General features: G+C 45.4%; 1 protein-coding gene and 1 long non-coding RNA gene across 4 annotated transcripts; both read left to right on the top strand.

The window, feature by feature from the left end:
- The first annotated feature begins 5,989 nt into the window (after positions 1–5,989).
- Positions 5,990–9,855, top strand: LOC123060752 (uncharacterized). Of its 2 annotated transcripts, none has more exons than XM_044483588.1 (8): positions 5,990–6,321; positions 6,401–6,463; positions 6,547–6,705; positions 6,781–6,963; positions 7,051–7,181; positions 8,312–8,480; positions 8,589–8,718; positions 9,508–9,855. In XM_044483588.1, exons 1-8 carry the CDS (start codon positions 6,091–6,093, stop codon positions 9,708–9,710), a joined length of 1,269 nt encoding a protein of 422 aa, XP_044339523.1. In that variant the 5' UTR covers positions 5,990–6,090; the 3' UTR covers positions 9,711–9,855. The 2 variants fall into 2 exon arrangements, with proteins under 2 accessions (XP_044339523.1, XP_044339522.1); XM_044483587.1 differs by having other exon boundaries at positions 7,045–7,181.
- A 794-nt stretch (positions 9,856–10,649) lies between these two features.
- LOC123060751 (uncharacterized) lies at positions 10,650–13,273 on the top strand. Of its 2 annotated transcripts, none has more exons than XR_006428138.1 (2): positions 10,650–11,797; positions 12,856–13,273. It is a non-coding gene; the product is annotated as an uncharacterized lncRNA (long non-coding RNA). The 2 variants fall into 2 exon arrangements; XR_006428137.1 differs by having other exon boundaries at positions 12,847–13,273.
- Positions 13,274–21,808: the final 8,535 nt, after the last annotated feature.

Raw genomic sequence — 21,808 nt, 5'->3', positions numbered from 1 at the left:
CGGTAGAGGTGGGCCTGGGTTCCCGACGGCCCCGACTGTTACTTTGTGGCGGAGCGACAGGGCAGGTTGAGACCACCTAGGAGACAGGTGGGCCTGGCCCTGTTCGGCGTTCGCGGATACTTAACACGCTTAACGAGATCTTGGTATTTGATCTGAGTCGGCTACGAGCCTATACGCACTAACCATCTACGTGGGAGTAGTTATGGGTATCCCGACGTCGTGGTATCAGCCGAAGCACTTCAGACGTCAGCGACGGAGCGGCGCGCGCCGAATTGGACTGGAACGCCACTAGGCTAGGTCTGCTTTCGGCCGCCCTCGCAACGTGCAGGTGTGCTATGGGCGATGGGCCCAGACCCCTGTGCGCTTAGGTTTAGACCGGCGTGCTGGCCTCTCTGTTGTGCCTAGGTGGGGCTGCGACGTGTTGATCTTCCGCGGCCGGGCATGACCCAGGAAAGTGTGTCCGGCCAAATGGGATCAAGCGTGTTGGGTTATGTGGTGCACCCCTGCAGGGAAGTTAATCTATTCGAATAGCCGTGATCTTCGGTAACAGGACGACTTGGAGTTGTACCTTGACCTTATGACAACTAGAACCGGATACTTAATAAAACACACCCTTCCAAGTTCCACAGACAACCCGGTGATCGCTTTTCCACAGGGCGACGAGGAGAGGATCACCGGGTAGGATTATGCTATGCGATGCGACTGGAGATGCGCTTGGAGATGCTACCTGGATATGCTACTTGGAGATGCTACTTGGAGGACTTCAATCTACCCTCTTCTACATGCTGTAAGACGGTGGCTGCGAGAAGCGTAGTCTTCGACAGGATTAGTTATCCCCCTCTTATTCTGGCATTCTGCAGTTCCGTCCACTGATATGGCCTCCTTACACATATACCCATGCATATGTAGTGTAGTTCCTTGCTTGCGAGTACTTTGGATGAGTACTCACGGTTGCTTTCTCCCCCCTTTTCCCCTTTCCTTTCTTTCTGGTTGTCGCAACCAGATGCTGGAGTCCAGGAGCCAGACGCCACCGTCGACGACGACCCCTACTACACTGGAGGTGCCTACTACTACGTGCTGCCCGCTGACGACGACCAGGAGTAGTTTGGAGGATCCCAGGCAGGAGGCCTGCGCCTCTTTCGATCTGTATCCCAGTTTGTGCTAGCCTTCTTAAGGCAAACTTGTTTAACTTATGTCTGTACTCAGATATTGTTGCTTCCGCTGACTCGTCTATGATCGAGCACTTGTATTCGAGCCCTCGAGGCCCCTGGCTTGTATTATGATGCTTGTATGACTTATTTTATTTGTAGAGTTGTGTTGTGATATCTTCCCGTGAGTCCCTGATCTTGATCGTACACATTTGCGTGCATGATTAGTGTACGATTGAATCGGGGGCATCACAGCAATCAGAAGCTGTCGGCGTATGAGAAGGAGTTCCTCGCCGTCATGATGGCCGTCGAGAAATGGCGCGCATATCTGCAACGGGGCCCCTTCACCGTCGTCACCGATCACAAGAGTCTCTGCAACTTGCAAGATCAGTAGCTCGCTACTGATTTGCAACGCAAGGCCATGGCCAAGCTGGTGCGCTTGCAGTTCCAGTTCCGCTACAGACGCGACAGCGACAATGGAGCCACGGATGCTCTCTCTCGTGTGGGCGCGACCCTGAACCTCGACGCGCTCTCCATCTGCTAGCCGGCATGGGTGCAAGAGGTGGCCAACTCCTACGCCACGGACACCGACGCACAGGATCGTCTAGCGCGCCTTGCAATCCACAGTCTCGATGACGACGGCTACGAGCTCTACAAAGGGCTCATCCACAAGCAGGAACGCTTGTGGATCGGCAAGAACACGACTCTCCGCACCATGATCATTAGTGCTCTGCACGATAGCACGCTGGGTGGCCACTCTGGCGCGACGGCCACCTACCAGTGCATCAAGAAGCTCTTCGTCTGGGACGGATTGAAGACCGACGTCTCCGACTACGTGTGGCAGTGCTCCATGTGCCAGCATGCCAAACACGAGCAGTCCAAGCCGGCGGGCACGCTCGCGCCCCTGCCAGTGCCAACTGCTCCCTGGCGCGACCTCACCATGGATTTCGTGGAAGGGTTACCATCATCAGAGGGCTTCGATTCAATCATGGTAGCCGTGGATCGGCTGACCAAATCTGCGCACTTCATTTCGCTTCGGCACCCGTTCAAGGCTCCTCAGGTCGCCAAGGTCTTCTGGGATCAGATCGTCAAGCTGCACGGCATCCCTGGCTCCATCGTCTCCGACGCGACCGCGTCTTCACCAGCGCGCTCTGGCGCGAACTCTTCGCTAGCGCGGGCACCAAGTTACTCTTCTCCACGGCTTACCACCCCCAAACGGACGGTCAGAGCGAACACGTCAACCAGTGCATGGAGATGTACTTGCGTTGCGCCGTGCACGTCGCCTAGGCAATGGCGCCGCTGGCTACCTACAACGGAATTCTGGTACAACTCGTCGTTCCACTCCTCGATCAAGTGCACCCCCTTCAAAGCTCTGTATGGCATTGGACCCAACCTGGGCGCCATGACACTTTGGGACGACAAGAAGGTGCCCATCATTGACAGCGAGCCCTGGGACTGGGGCCTGCACACGGCACGACTACGCGAACAAATTCTTCACGCCCAACATCGCTTCAAGAAACAGGCGGACAAGCATCACTCCGAGCGCTCCTTCGAGGTGGGCGACAAGGTTCTTCTCAAACTCCAGCCCTACGCGCAGTCTTCGGTGGCGAACAGACCGTGCGCCAAGTTGGCATACAAGTTCTTCGGGCCATTTGTGGTGCTGGACAGAATCGGCAAGCTGGTGTACAAACTGGAGCTGCCAGCGGACAGCAGAATCCACCCCGTCTTCCACGTCTCTCAGCTCAAGCCGTTCACTCCCAACTACACACCGGTCTTCTCCGAGCTGCCCCGACCGCCCGACCTCGCCGGCCACGACGATGAACCAGTGGAGATTGTCGAGCGCCGCATGGTCAAGCGGGGCGCAAGTGCTCTGGTGCAAGTCAAGGTGCGATGGCGCAGTGGCGAGGCAGCAACTACTTAGGAGGACTACAATACCCTCCGCCGCCGTTTCCCTCAAGCAGCAGCCTGGGACGCGCCAGCGGCTGGCGATGACGACGTTCCTGAAGATGGCGCTCGTTCTGAAGAAGAGGGGAATGTCACACCGGCATCATCAGGACCTGATGCGGTGGACGTGTGATTCGGTGGGCCCTGCTGCCTACTGGCACGGACCCACCTGTAAGGCGAGTTGCCAAGTGTTGCCTGACTATATAGCCAGCTGGAGCGAGTAGGTGTGCGTGTGTGGAAATTATGTCAAGTCTCTGAACCTCTCACCTAATCTGTACCTCCTCCCTTGAAAAGAAATCCCCCTTCTCCAAGTCTCGATCTCATCCCCCTTCCCCTCTCCGATCCCTTGCAAGGATGAGCTCGTGACATGCATGCCTGATAAAAAGCAGTGCCTGAAAGTTGCCTGAAAATTTGCTATTTTCTGCCTGGGCAGGAATGCCTGAAAGTGTAGTGTTTGGTTGAAGGCCTTGTGCCTGGGTTAGACAAGAACATGTGAAGGGTCAAATCGTGTACTGGTTTTGAATGTGAAACGTCACATCACACGCTTTATACAGGCGCCATTGTTCGCACCAGGCGCTAGGACAAGGACGCCTGGCCCAGGCTAACTAACCTGCCTGGGTACCAAGCCAGGCTAATTAAGTTGCGGTATGTCCAGGCCAGGCCACATCATGCTTTATCCAGGACATGAAGCAAACATCCTCCAGGCAAGCTCCTGGCCAGGCACCGAACGGCCAGGACGTGAACCAAACAGGACACTACTCCTCGGTGATCTCGTCGCAAGTAACACACAGGTGAAAGATGATTAATATTTTGATGCACGGTTTGAAAGCAATGCATTTTAATATTTTAGGGGAAAAATCACATGACAAAATGACATAATTTTATTTCTTTGTATGCGAACTGTGGTGTCCGGGCCGAGTCGAAAAAGTGACAAGCACGCGTTCACCATTTAGCATTTACGAAAAGAAATATTCCAATTCGCTGGAGGGAATAGATGCACCCCTTTTGAGTGGGGTGATCCCTTTTGAGTGGGGTGATAACCTAAGCTTTCTAACTCCATGATACAAGAATCTTCCTATTGAATGCTCTGTGCGTTAAAATAGCGGAAAAGTGAACAAGGGGTTGCCTCGCTTCCTCCACTTTTCCCAGCGATTTTTTGCTAGTTTTTTCAAGTTTCCATTGAGTTTTCAGTTGAGTTATTTTGTTTTTTCATTTGGATTTTTTTACAAAAATACGATTTTTTTAAAATGCATACGTTTTTATTTTTTTTCATAATAAAAAATATATTCTTGGATTTGTTTCATATATTATAAAATCAATTGTTGAATTAGAGAAAGGTAAAATAAAAACAGAAGAAAATATAGGAAAAACAATAGGAAAACAAAATAAAAAGAACAAAAAAGAACAAAAAAGAATTAAACCAAGAAAAATTTGACAAAACAAAAACCAAATGGAAACCTGAACCAAAAGAACCCCGACAAAAAAAATACATTTTTTAACAGAAAAAGAACAAACACATGGCCCGGTGCGCTCGCCTCCCTGTGCGATTACGGACAATACATTGTAATGAGAAACATATTGGTTTTTCCATGATACAATGCTAGTCACGTTACTAATAGAGTCGTTAATGGGTCATACTTACAAAGTGAGGCATGGGTTTTCCATCTCACCTTTCTTATTTAAACGTGTTTGGTTCAAGCAAATTAGTGATAGGGGAGTTTAAGGGGTACTAGACATATGCTCTATTGTTTGGTTGAGGGGCAAGAAAGTTGAGGAGGGAAGGGGAAATGAATTAAGGAGGCGAGGCTAATCAAGTTCAAAAGGGAAAAAAAGAGGCGAGGCTAATTTCCACATATCCCTTTCCTAGTTTCAGGTGGGATGGCTAAATTACCACTAGAAAATTTGAACCACACATCAAGCATGGGTTTGAGATGGATAATCTATTTTCCAAAGCCTAAATCTCATTCCCTGTTTCTCAGGCTGCCAAACATGCTGTGAGGGAATGTTTTCCGTCTTGTCTTAATTAATCACTCACTTTAGAAAAAATCAGCTATCTTACTTTCTAGTTTTATCTTTTCTTTCTTGATTTTCCAATTTCCATTTTTGAGGGGGTTTCTCTTTTCTTTCCTATTATTTTTCTTTTCTATTTTTTATGGTTTAGCATTTTCTCTTTTTGTAAAAATATATCGATTTCTATTACCTGCATCCCAAAAATCTTGGCTTAGATTTTTCTAGATACAGATGTATCTAAACACTAAAACGTGTCTAGATAAATCCATATCTAGACTAATCTAAGACAAGTAATTCAGGACAGAGGGAGTATTTCATTAATATGAAATTTTTTCTTCAATGCGTGAGTACTTTTATAAAATTACATTAATATTTTTTCAACTGCATAAATACTCTTAAAAATTATTTGTGCATTATTAAAATTCATAAACAGTTTTTTAAACTAAAAACACTTTTAAATTACATGAAATATTTTGGAAATATGTGTACACTTTTTCTAATGAAATGAACATTTTTTAAAATTACATAAACACTTTATTTCCATGAAACCTTTAATAAAATATTGAAATGTCCTTTAAATTTAACTAACATTTTTCTTAAATTGCGTAAGTTTTTTAAATTCATATTGTTTTTTATGTATGCATATTATTATAACACATGATTATTTTTATTCCACTGAAAACAGATGATTATTTTTATTCCACTGAAAACAAATGTATTTTTATATTATCTAACAGAATTTCAGATAATCAAGAAACAATGTATGGTGGGCCGCACCGATTGCGGGCCGTTCAGGCAGCGCTGTGGGCGGCCCCGTGCTTAACGCTCGCAGGAAGCAGCGTATAGCACAGCCCTTTGTTCCCCTCAAAAAAAAGAAAAAACACAGCCCTTTGTTCTCTTCCATTCTCTTTTGCAGTTCGTTCCCTTCCCCGGCGAGCCCACCGCCGCAGCGACATCTCGCGTGCCACCGAGGCGCCGGAGTTTGATTATGGCATCCAACGATGGTGAGGGTGGAGAAGAAGGTTGGGAGGCAGCGGTGCGAGCGGAGGTGGGCGGTGCGAGCTGGTGGGACGATCCAGACGGCGCCGACCTCCACGCCAGGTTCAAGGCCTTCACGGGGCAGCGCCGCGACTGGCCCGAGCCCAAGCTCCTCTTCTGGAAGGACCTCCTCCTGCGCATCGCCCGACGCCTCCGACTCTGCTCCGCCCCCGCCCACTTGGTAAGTGACCCCCACCTCAAATGCGAGGGTTCGTTTGCTTTCTCTCCGGAGACCATGACGGCGACGGCGACTGCCGCAGGTGACGAGCGTTTGGTTTGCCCGCCCCGGAGGCATCACGCCGCTCTGCTTGCCGCAAGTTCTGGTCAGTTTCTACATCAACCTCACTGTATGTACAGCGTGTGCTATCGCCGTGAGCTAGTGACAATTTTTTTCTGGACATTTCAGGAGGAGATGCGTGCCGATGGGGAGATACTGCTTAAATCCGAGCTAATTGTTCCGACCGCAGGCGGCTTGTATCAGCTGGTCAGGAGGGTAAGCCAGATGGCTATCTCAAGGCGTCCGATTGTACAGGAGGACATCCTTGTGTTTAGATCTTTGGTTGAGGTATAAATCCCTTTTTCGGGCAATGTTCTTAAGAGTGTTAGTATGCTGATTTGATGCCCTGCTATTCAATTGCAGGAACGGTTTGAGGACATTGCTACGCAGCTGAGAGGCTCCCATTGGACATCAACATGTGTCATTACTATGACTAAATTCAATAGCTTCTTTTACGGACGGGAGGATGCTCATGCAGCGTTGTGTTACTTGACGCAAAGTGGGAAAACATGGTATCTTGCGATCAGGAAGGAAGACCCAGTCGAGGTTCACGATTTTTTGTTCCATTTTCTGTGGCTTTGTTGCAGTGAGTTCCCTCATGTGTTAATACTTAAGTTGGGTGGCTAGCTTCAGGGTGTGAAGTTTCCACTTGTCTCTGCTCATGCTCCTGCCGTCTCGAAGTTTGACTGTGATACATTACACTTAGTTTGGCAAGAAGAGAAATTGCAGCAGCAGTTTGATGTGCTTGATCGCCGATGGGAAATGTTAGTCTACTTATTGATTTGCAATCTACCAAATTTGCATGAACTCTTATGTGTTGTGGTAGAACTCCTATGTAGATTGCATAGACCTAAGCCCTACACATTCCAACAGCTGCTATTGTAGGGCAGTTTTACAACCAATGTATTTCAGATGACTAGTACTGGTGCCCTCACACATACCCCCCTCCCCCCCCCCGGCGCGCGCGCGTCCGGGTTTATTAGGCCCCCTCATATTTTGAGCCAAAGTTTGACCATACATTTGTGTAATAAAATATGATTTATATGTAGAAAAAGTGATATCAAACCTTCATTTGAATACGAATCCGACAATATAATTTCTATGACATATCACTTATATTTTGCTAACCAAATCTATGGTCAAAGCTTAACCCAAAATACAAGGGGCCTAATAAACCCTGACGGAGGTAGTAGTTGTCAAGGTCTTCATCATTGTTAGGGGTTGTTACTGTAGTTATTGTGATGACAATTTGTTCCACTGTTTACGTGAATGCTAATTAAACCATTAAATTTTTCTAGTTGCCAAACGTGATCAACCTATTTCAAGAAAATAATGAACCTTGGAGATGTGATTCGTTGTAACGCCACAGCTCCTTGTAGGATGTCTACCCCACAAGTCGCACAAAATCACACTGTCAGGCTGAATCCATACCTTTTTCGGGTGGGTGAGAGGGGTGGTGGGGGTGGGGGGTGTTAGGTGTGTCCTTCTTATTACGATTTCCATCAATACTCAAGTTTCAGATGTCTGATTCTGTCTTTTTGTCGAATACACAATATCCAATTCTCTGTCACTTGCTGCATCATTTTTTATATTGCTGCTTATGTTATGCTTTTGTAACTTAAGAGATGAGTGTGTACGTTCCAGTATGGTGTTTTTATTACTGTTTTTGGTGCTACATGATTTGCCTTTCCACATTTTTGAATTATGTCATATCTACAGGTATTGTTGATAATTCAGCATTAGTGAGATCTGAAATAAGTAAAGAATTAGTGAAGACTGCATTAAGTGCCAAGTCCATGATCATGCTTTGATCTGAAGCTTCATTATTTTTATTTTGGTTGATTTCTTGAATGGTAATGCTAGAATTTGTATTAAATATCCATATTTTTTATAGTTCAAGGAGAGCGGCGTTAATGTCCTTCAAGGCCGGAGACAAACAGGGTGCTTTTCGTTATGTGAGGCAGTCTAAATTATTTTCAGAAAGCAGGAACAAATGTGCACAACTATTAGAGAGGGTTGAAGAAGTTATAAGCCTGATTGCTAGTGCTGAATCAACCAAACAGGTACTATAGTTTTACAAGAGACAGATGTCCAATCATAGATAGTCATGTAACCAAAAATGGACATGTTATATAAATAATTAACTCTTTACATGCGGTATCTTCTATTAGGTTTATGAAGCAATCCAAATTGGTATGAAAGCAATGAAGGAGCATAATGTCAGCATGGAGGACATTAATACCCACCTAAAGGAGGTTGATGACCTTGTTGCAGCACAAAGAAAAATTAACACTGCCTTAGGTAAGTTGTCAACTTGGAATTTCCAGCTTCCAGTTGAGGAAGTTTATCTTGTAGACATGAGATAGTTTCTTTTTCCTGTACGTGCTCTCTTTATACGTAGGGAGAAGTAATATGCAATTTGTCAGGAGTTCAGTTATATGCAAAGCTCTGTATAGTCGTAAGTTTGAGATTTTATGGGCTTATTCTTCCGTTGTCAACCAACCTGAAATATAGTGTAAGTCTTGCACATATCGGAACATTCAAAGCCCAACCCAGTCCAAATCTGATCCAACCCAAGTTCCCAAATGTAACTTTAGCCAGGCCAACCTACTGACTGGACTCTTCATTTTGCACCAAACCCAACCAGTCTGAATGGCTATGAAACCTAGTTTCAGATAATTTTGTGTTTTGGTTTGATCATCCGTTGACACGACACATATTTGAGTTCCATGTGCAGTCAGTTTTAGAGATAAAATGGATATGCATTATTTCTCACTGGTATTCATTTCTGTGCAAATGATCATGTTCTTAGTTGTACTTACTAGTCAGCGTGTACATCACTGTCCTAATCTTGTTTATGCTGTAAAATAATATTTTCCATGGTAAAATCATGCATATAGTTACTTATATATTTTATTATCTGGGTTTAGCCTCATAATGTATTTGGTTTAGATTTCTGTGCCCTACATACTATATATATATAGGCCTTTGGGCAACGGAAGCAACTTTATTTTTCCTTAATTTGTGACAAGCCAATGGATCTTTATATGTAGGTAGTCTTTTTTATGTTCTGATCCAATTGTTATGCAGAATCAGCGCCTTTGGATTCATTGGCTGATGAAGAAGATATAGAAGAGGAATTCAGAAACCTCGAAGCAGAATTGGAAGATAAGGTTTCTCCTGTGCATGTTGAAGAACCAGAACCAGTTTTACATGCAAATGACGATTCACCTGATGAAACTGTCGAGTCACTGAGCAATAACCTGTCAAGCATGAAACTTGGGGCCATGTAATGCTCTTTTTTCTACTTGTTGAATGTGACATGTACATCATGTGATTTGGTATGTTTTGGCCTATCAACATGTAATGTATGCCTTCTGATAACTAATATGAGTGACATGAACTTTTATTTGTGATAACTAATATGTGTGCCAGGAACTTTTAGGCCTTGTTTGGTAGCAAGGGGGATAACACCCAGGGCCACAAGCCCCTAGGGGTTATTTTCACATGCACATGAGATTCCCCACCAACCACAGGGAAAATTTCTGCAACCATTTGGCAACATGCAATAGGGGGAGGAAACCCTTACCACCGAAGCAACCAGAAATTAGAAAAGGCAAGAATCAGAGAACTTCACTGAGAATCAGCATAATTTTCAAATTTTCTTCAATTTAGAAAAAAAAATCAAATACTTCTAAATATTTTCAGAAAAATCACAACAATTAAAAACTTGTCATAAAACTCAGTAGTTCCAAACATGCAGAATAATAATAATAATTCAATAACATAATTACTCATTATTGCATCTTGTAGCATTAATCATACATGTCATACATAAAATTTTCTGTCTTACATGAGATTTTCTACCACCAAGCAAATGTACTATCGTATACAAAGACTCGGCTCCGTTACTCTCTTCAAGCATAACTAAGTCATTACATAACATACACTATATACAATACTCAAAATCATACTATTCATTATCTCTATCTGTACGTCTCTACGTCTCTACGTCTCTACGTACTAATAAACCAACGATTGCTTCTGGTCGTACGTCGTCGACGTTTTTGCATAAAAGTCCCTTTGTTTTTCAGAATTCAACCCGCAGTCCTTTTTAAGTCATTAAACTGAGATACCGTTTCGTTTTTGCAAAAGAAACCCTGTACTTTGGTATATTCAACCCGCCGTCCATACGTCTGATTTTATTATTTGGGAGCGGATCAAATCGGCGGCGACGGGGACGGCTCGAGCTTGCAGGGGCTGGGGGCAGATCCGGAGGCAGGGGTCGCCGGTGACGACGAGGAAGGCGGAGCACGGGCGGATCCATGGCATCCGCGGCTCCTGGGCACAAAGGAGACAGGGAGGCCAGGGAGAGAAGAAGGAAGAAAGGAGGGGTTGTGCGGCGACCTAGCGAGGAGCTCGCCGGAGCTGGGCGAAGGCGGATTGGCGCGGGAGACGGAGGGGTCCGGCGCGGCGGCGCGAAGTCCTTGCAGGTGGAGGCAGGCGTCGAAGCAGAGGACGAGAGGATCCCCTGATCCACCCCCTCCTACCCATCCAGCCCTTCCTCGATGGCCCGCGTGCGACGAGCCCCTACGCGGGGTAAGAAGGGGGGTCACGCGAGGTGGGGCACTCCAGCCCCCTCCTAGCCCTACCACGGTGAGGCCTCCTTTCCCTCTCTCCCTGCCTGAGCCATAGGCTGGCGGCGCTGAGGTCGATATGCTCATGCACACACTGTTGCTGTGACATGATGACAGCCACGACCCACTTTTTCTTCCAGTTCCTTGTTTTTGTGGTGGATGCATCCATGATTATTTGTTTCAACTATTGATTTTCAGTTTAGTCAATCAAACCCATTCCGATGCTGCTCTTTTACTTGTACAAATAAACTATTGTTCACTAAACTGAGCAGCTAGCTACTGGTGTCTCAAAGATTAAGCACAGGTTGGTACTTATGGTCAGGCCTGCCTCAAGTAGGGGAAGAAGAGGAGGCCTGAAAGAGAGAGGCCACAAGGTAGAAGCCTTTTGATTAGGAGGCAGTCCAGCAAGTTGGACGAACTGCTGATAAAGAGATAATTCTATTCTGAATTTTTATCTGAAAAGCAGGATTGGATCACGGATGTGTGTTGGCTATGTCTCTCACGGTGTGTGGAACCAGTTATTGGTTAATTTCATCTTGTTTGTTGACATTGATGGTGTTGTCCATTGGTTTAAAAGAAATTTGTTGAAGCTAAAGATGAAGAGGAACTTGTGGAAGAGGAAAAGAAATGACATGGTAGAAATTCATTCACACATATCAGGGTCATAGTGAGAGGATTGATCTGCTTGATTCGCTCCTGATGGTCGGTGGATTGTTTCTGGTAGGGCTAAGAGTTCTGTGAAGGTAAGATTTTGATCCAACCTATTAAGCAGTAGCACACAAATTACAGGAGAATCTATTGTTTGGTCCAACCTATAAAGTTGCCATATATGCTCAGTTGCTCACAACAGTGCTAATATTAACAAGGTGAATAAACTCACGCTCTAGCGAAAGACATCCTTTATATTTTTGGGGTCAGTGATACCTGTCCAAAAACATAAGATGTGTTCCTAGATAACATCTTTCCTCCAAAATAATTTATATATCATCTAGACTTGGTTAGTTGTAACTTTTGCTTTCTGTTCTTTCCACAAGCTTCTGTAGGTTCAAATGACAATTGTTAAATTTTGGGACCTTAAGACTTTTTAGTTGATTGCATCCTAGACCGGGAGGTATAATAGCATATCCTAATTGTCTAATTGATGATTCAGAAAGCTCTGGCTCTACTCATGTATATCAGTTTGTATTCAGATTGTGAAGTACTCCTTCTATAAAGAAATATAAGAGAGTTTAGTTCTATAAAACATATTTATATGCAGTTATCCAACAAATTTATGTCCTAAAATCTTACAACTTCTCTTAAGCTGTTTTTTTGCGGGAATACTATATTTGATCATAACCTTGGCTTAAATGCAATTTAATTTCAACCTCAAATTTGGTGATTTTTTAATGGGCACAACTGTGTCGGTAGAGGACTAGAGGTTGACAGTTATGAATTTTGTGATAATCTTCGGTTATACTGTTATATGTAGCACTTTCCAGGTTATATGGTTCACATTCTCTGAGCCAATTCACAATGACCATTCCAGATTTGGGCCTTGCGTTTTTAAATTATTTTGTAACATTTTGGTTGATCTTTGATGCTGCTCCTTAATTTTTTACATTGACTGGTGTAGAACTAAATGAGTGTTGACATTCAAGGGAAGCCCCAAGCTTTTAAACAGTATATGAATGTTGTTAGCTCGGTCCTTCACAAATAAGTCCCTTGATGTGTGTCATCTCTCATTGCGTATAACATCTGGTCTTTCTATTTTTCATTGATTTTTCTTCTCCCGGTGCACTGAATCTGCAAGGGCGTGTAGACGGCAGGATGAGCAGCAGCATGCCGGTGGTAAGACAGGGCGTGTAGACGGCAGGATGAGCAGCAGCATGCCAGTGGTAAGACAGGGCGTGTTGGCGTATGCGAAGCAGCCATGCATGAATCTTGGCGGCAGATGCTTGCTGGCCGTAGTGGCAGCACCAATTCAAGCCGGGAGGCGGGAAGCTGGAGTAGCAGGAACGATTGGTCGTCCATTAGGCATGAACCCAACTCCACTGTACTCCCTTTTCTTTCCGTAACCAATTCTTTGGAGCAGACATGTGGGTACAGTTACATAGCCTGAAGATTGTTTGCTTTTTTTGGTTAGTTTAGATTTAGATTTCTCAGATATTCACTATTTGATCAATCGATCCATGTAGATCTCATTGACATGGTTTGTGGAATGTACCTTTCAGCATTTACCCTGATTAGTTAAATCCCTAGCTGGTGATAAGAGGAAGAGGATGATCAGGAAAGCATGGAGTTAAGTGAATCAGTACAGGAAGAAGGCCGTTCAGAAAAAAATAGTAGAGGAAGAAAGGGAGGAGCAGCAGTCAAGGTTGGGCTTGGTGGCCTCGACGCCTATGACCTCCTCTATGCCAAGCCTCGCATCACCCAGTTATTATGTTATCTACTCCCTCCGTTCCGAATTACTCGTCGCAGAAATGGATGTATCTAAATGTATTTTAGTTCTAGATACATCCATTTCTGCGATGAGTAATTTGGAACGGAGGGAGTACTTCCATGGATTTACTGGCGTATAGAAATATGACTATCTGATATACATGTATGACTTAGCTGAGTTCCCTCTTTATGTAACAAGGCTCTCTTTTAAAGTTGTTTCGCTGTCCTCGTTCCTCGTGATCTCGGAATCAGTATTTAGTTGATAATTGTGCTAACAAAGGATAGTTTGCGAACAAGGTTCTCACCTTTTATATTTATTTTGGCATGGAAAAGCACTGTGATTAAATCTGTTGAGTACGCCCTTATGGCAGACTAGCAGTAATCTTCATATGAATGGACCTTGAATGTTGTTATTGATAAAGAGCTGAATATAAGATACGTTTACAATTATGTGAGGAAGCGAGCATCGATTATAAGGAGGTAGAGATGTCCATGGTGGAGCCGGCGGACAGTATGGTACGTATAAGAGAACCGCGAGTGGCCGAGTACCAACTGCAGCGGCTTGGCTGCGTCTGAAAGTGGTAGCAATTCCGGGCCAGCAAAGCTCAACCACGAATCCACGATGCCGAGATGTACAGCGCCGCCGGCTCCGATGGGAGCGGGCTTCCGGAGCATCACAAGGAGCTAATTAAGGAGCCACATTACGTTAGTATTGCAGCGCACCAGACATGCTTAATTTTTCTATGAGCCAGGTTAAATTAATTAGTATTTTCTTTTAGGTATTCTTAGTGCAAAAATGTCAAAAAAGTGGATGAGCTTCCAGGTAAAACCGTAACAACAGTATATTTTCAACTATCAAGCCTTTTGATTTGAAAAAATATAGTCACAATTATCTTCCGTGTGCATGTAAATTTCCATGAAAATTGACGAGATTTGTGCGACATTTTAAAAAAATCACGATATTTTTTCTAGAGCATTAAAACATCAATCATAAAAAACATTTTTTGTGCAAATTTACAAGTTCTTGAAGCATCATGAATATGTACACTTTCAAACAATCCATTTGGTACGATCAATCTTTTTTGTGAATTTAAATAAGATCCTTTTCCTTCACTAAATAGCTTCAACATGGAGACTCTAATAGAGTAGAACTATATTTTGCGACTGGCTGGACAATTTGGACGTGATAGTAGGAGATAAACCACGCAAGAAATAGGACAAAAACTTGACCGATAAGAAGGAAGGATGTCCAACAAAAATATGGTGATAACGCATGAATACCGGTGCTGGTCGACAGATTCAAAGGTTCCCGAGTAAAATGAATAGATACCAGACATAATTACTCTGACATTTGTACTACAGTTATTACATACCATACAATTACAAGCTCGAAAATGCTGTGAGAACCGGGAACACAAAATCATATGGCAAAAAACCTAGAAAGCCTACGCGTGCTTAGTACTGCGGATAAACATTATAGCTACACTACTATGCTTAGATCGCACATAATAGTTAGAAGTGGTTTGCATATAATCAAACAATAAATTTGTGCATGAAATTATTTGTTTTGTAAAATTAATGATATAGTAGTTGAATGCAATCATTGAAGGTTTTTTAAAGAGAAATACAGTACCAGTGAGCTCCACATCGGTATCGGTCTACCTAATCATATATCAATGGCAAATATTAACATGGTCCCTCTTACCCCCTCTTTTTTGCATGTGAGGTAAGAAGGTAAGAGTTAATCAGACCATCAATTAATGAGATCAACGGCTCGGATCTATTATATACTCTTACCTCTTATGTGAAAAGAGGAGCTAAGAGGAAGCATGTTAAAACTACTCTATATCAATGACACAGGGGAGTTGGGGTTTGAATTTGATGAATAAAGCAAAATAAGATCATGCAATCGGATTCGATTCATTAATTGAAGGTGAAAATTGTGGACACACAATTAAAAGAAATAACTCGAGACTACAACTACATTTGTTTCATAGTGGGAATGTCAGATGAAACAATGCCACTTAAGAAAAATATCATAACTTCATGGCTAAAGAGACTTGGACAAGGTAAACAAAGTGAAAAAAACAATCTACATGTATTTAAGTAATATATCTACATCAAGGTAGCCCTCAATTCATACATTAATAGCTATAAATATGCATTTCCTTATCAAACTATCATATTTAATTAACGAATGTTTCCACGTGAGAATTCTCAAAAGTTCTTTTATCTTTATACCACAACTGCACATCCAAATTATCTCACCTTGAGCACTCTATTCTTTTAATAGAAGTGTGATTTTTTCTATCCCGGTGCAACGCACGGGCATATTTACTAGTAGTGTCCTACTTTATGCAACCATTGCTCTAACATCTTGAGTTTCCAGTGTACTGCAAAACAAGATGTTACGCTCAATGATAGAGAAATCACATTATATAGCGTTATCAGCAAATAAAACAAGCTCATTGCTGTTCAAGCTTTTTCGAAACCGTTTCTGTGCAGAGTCATGCTGCTGCTGCTACTTTCCCTAATCCTCATCGTGTTGCTGCCTGTCTCTCCTGTTAATAAGATATTTTCTACTCTATTAGTCAAGTCACAGTTGCAAGATCAAGTATCCCACAAATCAAGAAGATCTAAAGAACAAAAAAAGGAAAGCGGAAGAGAGGAAATTGCCCAGCATCATCCATCTATATGATCATGTGGACTCCATAATCCACGACCTGCAGCGAAATTAAACCACAAAGACAGTGAGAAAATGTCGAACCCAACCTTGGTTCTTGACTATTGTTCTCAAGGCCCATTGCAAAGAGAGCCTTGGCTCAGTGGTTGGGCATGCGGTTGTGCAGCCTAACGACCTGAGTTTAATTCCTAGAATTGACAGGTGATGCACGGGGGTTTTCCCCCATTTATTGAGGATCAAGTTTGATGTGTGGTGGAACCACTCATCAAAAAATATCTTGATACTCATTAAAAAAATTTCTGACCATGTTTATCTTGGTACTCATACTAAAATGGCCGTATGCATCCCTAGTTGGTGCAGAGGCCGGGGAAGTGAAATTCTCCCCCAATTTGAAGGCCCTCCCGGAAAATAGGATCAGCCCCCGCGTCGTCCTCCTCTAGGGCGACTCGGGCGGGGCATCTCACCCCCGGCGCAAGGCCTCTTCCCGGCGTTCACCCATCCACCGCCGCCTAACACATCCCTGGGAAAAGCCCGCTTGGATCTGGCGGCGGTGGGTCGTGGCTCTTCGGGCATCGTTACCCCTCGAACCGGGGGATCGGGTGGTGGCCGACAGCGCAGCGCTACCCCGGCGCGCGTCGCCGAGCTCTGATGTGGAGGGACGGCGGTGGTTGCGGGCGGATGCCGTCGGCCCGGTGCTCCTGGTACATACGTGCAGCGGCGGAACAGGGTGTGGCGGCGCGGCTCCGTCGGTGGTTGGGCGTGTTTGTGAGGCCCGGTGGCTGGCTACCGGCCATGGTCACCGGGATGCGGACGACGCAATGAAGGGTGTGGCACGCTGGCAACTGGGCGGAGACGCCCTTGTCTGGGTCTTTGACACCGCGGGCAACTCCGGGGGAAACCCTAGATCTCATTGCGATCGAGCGATGGCGGTGCTTTAGCATCGTAGTCCCTCTTGAGGGCCTCGTTTTTTGGAGTTTGCTCAGGTTCAAGGGACCAGTGGCGCTGGAGGTGCACGGCCTGGTGGCGCGACTGCCGATGAAAATCGCGCCGACTTCGGTCATGGCGGACGATGGCGGCGTCTCCGATGTTGTTTCCTTGTTGAGGCATTGTCGTTGCAGTTTGCGTCATCATGCTCGGGATGCTTCAGGGGAAACCCTAGATCTGGGCCTACCGGATCAGACGATGACGGCGGCTTTGGTGTCGTTCTCCCTGGACATCGTTTTGGAGCAAGTGCTGGTTGGAGGGGACTACTGGAGGAGCGGTGTTACATCTACCGCAAGGCCAACGGCGGATCCCGACGGCATGGAACCGCAGAGGTTCGACGATGGGCGCGTATTGGAGATGGACTCGCGCAGGAGGAGGAAGCTGTCTGGCGTCATGGTGGCGTTGATGGCAGATAGGCCTATCAAGGTCGATGCATCAGTTCTGCTCTGAGGATGGACCGAGAGAAGATGGAGGTGCCGACCCTTGTAGTGTGCGGTGCTCACTGGGAGTGTGCCAGACTGGTGTGGGACTCAATCCAGGTAGTGGCTTGGATGAGACACCCGGCTTTAGATGTTAGGTTTTTGTGCGATGTCTGTTTGGTATTAGGCCCGGACATTCGGCACGCCTTCATCAAGGGGTTAGGAGTAGCAACAACATTGCTAAGATGGTGGCTTCTGGCTTATTGATGTATCATCTTGTATGGTCTTTGTGAATAATTAATAATATGGCTGCATGCATCGTCCAGATGCAGAGGCCGGGTATACATCCTCCTTTTCTAAAAAAAATTAGATTGGTGACAAGAAGCAACAGTCACGGACAAATGGACAATGGAGGGACTAGTTTGCAGTTGACGATTAGTAATTATTGCTTTCAAACAACAATTGTGCTTTCCCTACACATAAACAGGTAACAAAATCAGTTCTATTCTACATCTGATCTTACCCTCTTTTTTATCGAAGGAAACCATGTTTCTTCTCTCTGAACCAAAACTTCATATAATTGCTCATGTGAAGCATGGCAGAAACAGAGACACTACACTTAAATTTGAGTGCCTATATTGGATAGGAGTACCCATTATGACTGCAGAGAGCCAATAGCTAGAAAACACTCTTGTTAAAAGCATTGTCGATCCATATACAATTGCAACTGGTAATAACCAACAACAAAAGATTCAGATAATTGCCAACATATCATGCTAGGATGACTCAGGGTGATCTAAAGTTAATAAGCGCCATAAGGTTTTCAATTTTTCATGAAGCATTTGTTGAAAAGGCTTAGAAAATAAATTTTAAAGCACAAACTATTGCTCAAACAGAGACATGGTAGATCAGCCACATCAAAATGTTATTAACCTACCAGCATAGTCATTAATCCAAAATGGCGGATACTAAGCTTAGCACATCTAAATACATCTTTCAGTTGCTTTCATCAAGACTAGTTCAATCAAATACAGTAAGTGCAAAAAATATTTCTACTGAAAAGGAAATGACAAGGCAGGACATAAAAATCACCAACCACATCTCTGGTTCACAAGTCGTTCAGTTGATACCAACCAATAAATTTAAGCTTCCTCACATATTGAGATTGCGCGCCACTGAACACGGCGCCATTACTAAGCGTCTTCGGATAAAGCAAAAGACTTGCTAATGTCAAAGGGCACCTCCATTCAACACACAATCCAATACTTGTCAGTTTAGGGCACAACGATTTGCCCTCTTCGGAATATAGCCAACACAGATGCATCAATCCTACCATGATTGAAACCACCCACCAATAAATTTTCCCTTCTCATAATACTAAAACATTGTGCATATACTAATTGAGCAACAAGATACAATCGAAGAGGATTGACTTAAAAACATTGATTTGTGCAAAATGAGCCTTAGGATCTAATACAAGGTAATGACAACTCTCCTCATGCATGTTGCGCAATATAATCAAACAAGCTTGCCTATGTGTGACCTTGCAATACACCACTCTGTATATGTGATTGTAATAGTATGCTTAGCAGAATAATGACATACTACTCCATGCATGAAATTCAGTTTTGTATGCGCTACCCTCAAACGATGCTCAAACAGAACAATGCAATATTAGAACACAAGACCAGAACATTGGTTCTTCTTCAGCCACAAGGATAAGAAGTATCCGACCAACACTCGTAATAATAGAGCAACCACTACAGTCTGCAGGTTTCCGGATGGCAACCAGCTAGGACAAGCAGATCTTCGTGAAGCACTGCCTCATGGCGAGGAGGATGACGCTGGGGTGGAAGAGGAGGTGGAGGGGATAACCTTGGTTGCAGAGGGGAGAACCATGGAAGATGGAAGATGAGGACCCCGGTCTGTTGCCAGAGAGGAGGAGCGAGTGGAGGCAGTTCTCTCAAGGGAGGGGTGGGGGGCGTCGCTTTCCGGTCGCTGGACGGAGAAGCGTAGAGCTGGAGGCCGGAGGATGACTGGAGGCGGTAGGCGTCGCCTCTCGGTCACAACTAGCAAGAGAGAGCAAGCGAGTCGAGAGTTTTCTCCCTGACCTGTCGACACCGGGAGATCTTATCCAGGGAAAGGCCGAGGAAAGCCCAGGGGCCTTCACCCCTCGCGTGCTACCAAAATGGCACGGTCTGCTGCCCTGGGCCAACTCAGCCTCGTGCTTTTCTGAACCAGGGAAATGGCGGGGATCCCCCCGGGATACCTTTCAACCAAACGAGGCCTTATCTGTTTTATCTTTCACGAACCTCAGACCTCAGAGCCTGTACTGTTTGAAGCACATGACTCATGTTTATAGTGAGAGCGTCCCCAGGTTTTATTGCACTAATATTCAACTTACCGATGGTTTGTTACTACAATATGGGAGCAACTCTAGCAGATGCGCAATAATGGTCGGATTGCCCTAGTAACCGCCCATATGGCATTCGAGGCAAAAAAACCTGGTTTAGCAGGTTCAACATACCGGCCTAGGCCTCCACATTTTCTGCAAAGTGCTTCAAATAGTGGGGGTGTTGCTATGGAGTGAGCTCCAAACCCAATAGCCTACGGAGGAGGGAAACTTCAATTTGTTTTCTTCCAACCGCTTTTGCTTCTGTCAATGGCACATTTGTTCGTACGACTGCCGCTTCGACTCTTGTGAATGGTACAACGGCATTTCCGCCACACACCACCCCCTCCCCTCCCCCCCGTGCGTGCCAATTCCATCCCCGGTTGCTGTCGGAGCGCGCTCTTTCATGAACATATAAACCGGCACACCCTCAGCTCGCCAGCACCCCACATCAGCCGCTTTTCTTGTCCGCCGACGCTAGTCATCACCCATCTTCCCTATCACCGTCACACTCATTCCCATCTGCCAACCACTTGCCCGTGGTATTGCTTGCCTCCTTCTCGCCGACGGAAGCATCGACTTTCCTCTTCTTCCACTCGTCGGCGACAGAGGCATTGGGGCCACTCCGGCCGCGACCTTCCTCGCCTTGCGTCATTGGTGGCTTGCTGAAGTGATAAAGGAGAAAGGAGGGAAGGGCTCTAGGACGCTGTAACGCCCCAGCCAAACCCATTGGTTCTTGGCTATTGCATTTGGGATCTAGATTGGCCCACATACCAACACTTTTCTTTCATGCGCACTTTGTCCTCACTCATGCGCACCCAGGATTAACTTCCGGGCCGGTCACCCACCTTTGAGGTTCCTTTCGGATGGGCTCCTGGAGAAGAAGGTGCACCTTGTTGATATTAGTAGCCTATCATTCCTATTAAGCATGGATGTGACAAGCGCAAAGCTTGCAACAATAGCGATCCAAACGGAGGTGGGAGAAATGTTAGTAGATTTGCAAGAGGAGTACGGAAGTGGGGAAAACACCTCTATTTCCCCTCTCTTTATATCCCAAGGGGAAACCCAAGCAACAACCTCCACGAATTGACACGTGTCCCATTTCCTCCGCGGTTTCCCATTACGCGAGATATGGGCTTGAAGACCTAGGCCTGATCATCATGACGCAACCATCAAGCAAAACCAACTGATCGTTCCCCTACCTTTTATGGTAGTGATGACGGGGCATGAAAAGGCAAGGGGCAACGACGCATCAATTCCTGTAGCTAGTGGTGGACAATTTGAAGCTGCAGAGCCATGGATACGTAGGCCGCGAAGATGCAAGACGCAGACCACGAAGCCACAAAAACATGGGTTGCGAAGCCATAAAGATGCAAGTCACAAAGCCGCGGAGATGCAGGTTAAGAAGTCATAAAAATTGCAAGCTGCAAAGACACATGTCATAGCCGTGAAGATGCATGCCGAGAAGCCACAAAGATGTCGCTTTAAAGCCATGGCACTAGAAACTATAGGCTGTGGAGCCTTGAGGCCGCAGAAACCTGAGGTCAGAGGCTCCGAGGCCTTGACGATATACTCTTGGAGGCCGAACAATCGCCTAGCCTGATGATTTTCAAATCCAGGCTGCCAGAAGATGGGTTGCACCTATCTCCAATACGAAAGGAGCCCGCCTAGGTTCCGTTCTTAGGAGTGCAAGACTATAAAAGTCTAGACAAACTTGGGGGCTACTGGTGCGACAATATACTGGGGGTAGCCCATGAGCCAGGCGGCCCGGCATTGGGCCAACCTCAAGGTTCAGGCGGCCTGGCGGTCGTCCTATCCAAGCAGGCAATCCAGGGGCCCGACTCGAAGGTAGAGA

Source organism: Triticum aestivum, chromosome 3A, assembly GCF_018294505.1.
Source record: "Triticum aestivum cultivar Chinese Spring chromosome 3A, IWGSC CS RefSeq v2.1, whole genome shotgun sequence".
Taxonomy (NCBI): Eukaryota; Viridiplantae; Streptophyta; class Magnoliopsida; order Poales; family Poaceae; genus Triticum; species Triticum aestivum.
The sequence above is the reverse complement of the archived record's forward strand: the minus strand, read 5'-3'. Positions and strand labels throughout refer to the sequence as shown.